This window comes from Cantharellus anzutake (genome assembly GCF_015039405.1).
Source record: "Cantharellus anzutake strain C23 chromosome Unknown EI90scaffold_23, whole genome shotgun sequence".
Lineage (NCBI taxonomy): Eukaryota > Fungi > Basidiomycota > Agaricomycetes > Cantharellales > Hydnaceae > Cantharellus > Cantharellus anzutake.
Genome location: NW_024066973.1, coordinates 570,724 through 575,368, shown reverse-complemented (window position 1 = coordinate 575,368; position 4,645 = coordinate 570,724). Strand labels below are relative to the sequence as shown.

At 49.9% G+C, this 4,645-nt stretch overlaps 2 protein-coding genes across 2 annotated transcripts; one reads left to right on the top strand and one right to left on the bottom strand.

The window, feature by feature from the left end:
- Positions 1 to 1,772: 1,772 nt before the first annotated feature.
- On the bottom strand, positions 1,773 to 2,587 carry EI90DRAFT_3016411 (uncharacterized protein; the record flags this gene model as incomplete). Its single annotated transcript, XM_039056986.1, has 3 exons — positions 1,773 to 2,197; positions 2,285 to 2,300; positions 2,396 to 2,587. The coding sequence occupies 3 exons, from the start codon at positions 2,585 to 2,587 to the stop codon at positions 1,773 to 1,775; spliced, it is 633 nt and encodes a 210-aa protein (XP_038916114.1).
- A 1,357-nt stretch (positions 2,588 to 3,944) lies between these two features.
- EI90DRAFT_3016410 (uncharacterized protein) lies at positions 3,945 to 4,332 on the top strand (the record flags this gene model as incomplete). Its single annotated transcript, XM_039056985.1, has 2 exons — positions 3,945 to 4,228; positions 4,269 to 4,332. The coding sequence occupies 2 exons, from the start codon at positions 3,945 to 3,947 to the stop codon at positions 4,330 to 4,332; spliced, it is 348 nt and encodes a 115-aa protein (XP_038916113.1).
- Between the last annotated feature and the right edge of the window lie 313 nt (positions 4,333 to 4,645).

The following is a 4,645-nucleotide window of genomic DNA, read 5'->3' as shown; positions in this document are numbered from 1 at the left end:
AGTCTGAAGCATCTGAGATGTCCAGCACTGCAGATGCTGAGTCAAATGTCATGTATGTGTCTGAATCAGAAGTTGAAACTGAGAGTACTAGCTCCTACAACGCATCTGAGAGTACTGTCATATCCGTGCATACCCGACCCCTACCCAACTTCCGGACCTCCACCCTCTTCACCTCCGGAGTCATACCCTACCGCTGCCGTTCCGATACTCACCTCCTCTCACCCCCCACGCCACCTCTGCTCCTCCTTCCCTCTCCTTCCCTATCTCCGTCCGCTCCGATACTCACCTCGGACCGAACGCCGCCCCTCTCGCCACCCTCCTACTACTCCTCCTCCTCCTACTCCACTCCTCCTTCACAACACCTCCACCCTCCCGTCACCCTCCTATGCTTCCACCGTCCGCTCCGATACTCACCTTTGGACCTGACAACTCTCCTCTCCGCCACTTACCTTTCCCCTCTCTCCTCCCTCTGGTACTCTTCCGCCACCCTCCCACCAAGTTACGACCTTCCACCACTGTCCCGTACTTCGTACTTGGACACCGCTTGTACCTTTGCTCCGAGCCTCTGTCATAGTCCCTACCTCGGACTTTGACTCCACCTCAGTCTTAGTCCATTGCATTGGTGACCTCATACTACGTAAACACCATTGCCAATATCCCTCAGACTTTCCACCCTGCCTCCGTAACCTCCGTAACCTCCGCAACCCCCAAGCTTCGCGGATCGCCTTCGGCACTTTCGCCACTTGTAATGTATCTCTCGCGTTTACCCCTCATCCCTATTTGGACTACTGCTTCTTCCCATTCTAGCCAGTTAGTCATCATCCCCACTTCTCCTCATCCTCCTGCCCCTCTGGGCCTCGCCCTCCCTACCTCCTTTCGGATGTATCACAGGTCCTGCCTTATGACCTTCGGTACCGCTCCGCTTCTTCTACCCTTTGTTCCCGTTTGGATGTCTTCATTCCGATTCGGTACCCTTTGTTTTCCTTGTGCTTTTGCCCCCTCCATTATATATCAGCGCTTGTACATACTCGTTTTGGTTCAGTCCGAAATCGACCTGAAATGCCCCCTAGAGACTTCCTGCTCACCTACTGTGAAATTAAGGACCAAATGGACAAACAGCAATGGCACAGCGCTCCGCTTGAGTCGCTGAGGCCAAGGTCCCTCCACGCTAAGTCTCCGATTCCACTCCGGAGTCGTCTGTTTCCGCCCGTTCTAACAAGTACATCTGATGTACCAGAGCACAATATTAAAGGGTTAAGGCCTAGCAGCCCCTCTTACAGCTCAGAACCCGACATCTCTGATGACAAATTGGTTGCTCATGTTCCAGAGCCAGTTGAGATTGAGTTTGCATGCACAGATGAAGTCACAGAGCCCCAATTGTTGGAGGCAACAGCATACTACCACCCGATTGAGCTGGCTGCTGATGATCCAGAGAGGTTCAGCAAGTCGACTTTGGAGTCAGAGCAGTTGCTTGTGTTCCAGAACATGACCATGTGCCATGTAACTCCAGAGTTTGAGCCAGAGTTCATGTCAGAACCTGAGTCCGGCAAAGATATGTTGCCAGATGAATGCCATAGCTCGTCGTATGAGCCAGAGAGCACACCAAAAGCTGATTGCAGCCAGCGCTTTATGCTTCCAGAAATAAGCACTGGCATCGCAGCAGAGATGTCAGAATTGTACCAGTTTGCCCTTGGGTTTGAGCCAGATGTGCCCAGAGCTGACCCAAGAGCACTGAGCGATATCCAGCGCCACAGTTTGTGCAACACCTCATGTCATTTTGAGTCCATGCAGAGCCATGAGTGACAAGTGCCCAGTGAGCAAGTGTGCCAAGTTGCCGGTACAGCTGTAGCTGCCGTTGATCTCAAATCCCTGAGCATTCTAGCCAGCGTAGAAGCCAGATCGGTCAGAGGACCCATTATTGAGCCACCCCCTGGGCTCAGAGTGATGCCCCAGCTAGTAATTGCCAGAACTCCAAGAACCAAGTTGGCTGAGTTCCATAGTGCCAGAGAGCTGGTTATTGTGTGCAATTGCATTGATTTGTCCCAATCAGACAAAGCAGAAGTCCTAGACTTGAGTGCTGTGACTAAGACCAAAGAAGGCAGCCGTGTGGAGTCGTCTGTTGAGTGTAGTGATTCCAGCTGCCAAGAGGCAAGCTCAGTGATGATGCCCCAGTGCACAAGCAATCTGTTTATGACTTCTGATATGATTGGAGATCAGATAGAGTCAAATGACTTGGCTGCTTCAGTCCATAGCGAGGACAAGCCTCATGCTCCTTGCAACAGACCTGCAGATTCAGGCAACTGTTTGAGCATCCAAGTTGACAAAACAGATGTTTTAGTTTGGGACCCTGTCATATCCCAGAACCCCGACCCCGCGCACTCCCACCACATCACACCTTCCTAACAACTTCACCATCCCCTACACCATGCCTCCCCACTCCCCAAGTCACCTTCCCTCCTGACTGCCTCAGTTCCGGCCTGGTTGCGGCACACCGAACCTTGGCCACTCCCATCCCGGAACCTGGGTCCCAAGTCGGAACATTCGGAGACCCCGGATTTGCTCCGATATCCTGACAGACCTCCGACATCCTGTGACATGCCCTTAAACCATTCCTCCACCCACTTCATTTATTGGAGTCACCCAACATCCTTTGGATACGCAACTCCGCTTTCGGAGCTACCCGCATCCTTCGGTGATCTCCCTCACGTTATCACTTATTAGTCATCTTCCATTCTTAGCACGACTACCTTCTTACTATCATTCAGTCAGCTAACCCCCTTTACCCATTTGTCTTCCCCATTCATTTTCCGGCCTCCAACTCCGCCCTCCTTGGCCCAACACCTCGGTTCCCCGTTTTAGATATCGTTCGGAACCTTTCGGTGCCTCTCAGTATCATTTGGTACCTTTCGGTGTTTTCCCCATTTTGTCATTTCGGGCTTTGACTAAAGTCCTCCCCATCCTCCTTTATAAATACACGTAGATTAGAACCTGTAGTTCCTCAGTTCTAATCTCGACTAAAATGCCACCCAAAGTCCCTCTGAGTGAATCCTGTCCCTGTTCTACAAGACACCTCAGACATAAGAAATACAAGGACTAACTGAGATGTAACGGAGGCACAGCGCTCCCTCCGAGTCGCTGAGGCCGCGTCCTTCTTAGAGCCTCTTGTACCATCCAGCAGAACCGGGCTCCCTGAGAAGCTTCGGTTCACTACCGGAGCCCTCGGACCCCCCTCTAGTTGAGCCCCACCTGCATTCGGACTCACACATTTACCCCCTCTTCCACAACCCGGGTTTTTAACAGACCCCAGTGGCAAGTCCAATGCTAGCCTGAATGGAAATGTGGCCGAACTAGAGTGCTTGCACTTCGTGCTTCACTTGACTCTGCACAGCCCTTGTTTCCTTTCGCCTGTCCCAGCATGAATCTATTTCTAATTTTTTTTCAGTTCATTCCGTGAATATACTTAGGCTGTAAAAATATGTGTTTACATAATTGGAATGCAGACATCCAACAAACACAATCCAACTTTTCCAGTCATTTGGAGTCTGGAATTATTTAAAGGCAAAGTGAAAAAGAAGGTGGTATGGTGACAAACCACAGTGGAACCAGCATATGCCTTCACAGACTACCATGTGCAAGGACAGATGATGGAATACCTGTGGTCAGACATAGGAACATCACCAAGCATGTTGACACCTTTTAATGCATGCATGACATTGTCACATGCAAGAGGCATATGATTATGTAAACCAAGACTTTGAGGACAAGAACTGAGTGGGAGTGGAAGGGAGAGAAGGGACAGGTGAGATGATGTAAAAGAAAGCATGTAAAGAAAAGGAAACAACAAAAGGGAAGATGATGACAAATTTTCAGCATCACCAATTGCGTAATATCGGGAGTGGTTAGTGACTCTGTGTGCAGAGTAATGTGCAAAGATGCCACATGCCATGTCTGTGTATAACAAAGGACATGATACTCTGCCCAAGAAAGATCCAGAAAAAGCTGTGAGGTGCAGATCTGATCCCAATTGTGGTGAAGCATCTGAGCATGTTAAGACACTGACCACCTTACCCCAGCATGATGATGGTCATGCTGAACCACCCACAAAAGACCCTGACAAGATCAGAGACATGCAGAACCGTTCAGGCGATGAACCAGCCCAAGTGCAAGAGCCTAAGTTGACCCTAGAGGCCCAGCACACACAAGTTGCCAAGTTCCTGTTGGAGGAACTGTGTGTTATGAGGGTACTCCAATGGAGCTAACCTGAACAGCCACATTCCTGTGTTAGCATGGGAACATTCTGGGAGAGCAACTCACCCAGAATCCACCATGTGACTACTTAGTCACAAGACCTCTTTTATATTATTTCGGACTAATCCATGCCAGGCCATGGATATATTCATTCATTTGATTTCCTTTTCCCTCAGTTCTTCACACATATTGGCTGAGACTGAGTCCTACTCATAGTCCAGCTCTGAGATCAAGTGTTGCTCATCAACAGTTCCCTGGTGACTTCCATATGCTTTCAATGCCAGAAGGCACATACGTTGTTTGTGGCGATATGGTTGCCCTCTTTGATGCTGTACATGACTCCGAGTCCAGCAGAGAACCACATTTAGCCCAAGCGAAAGACCTAGTCAAAGAGAGT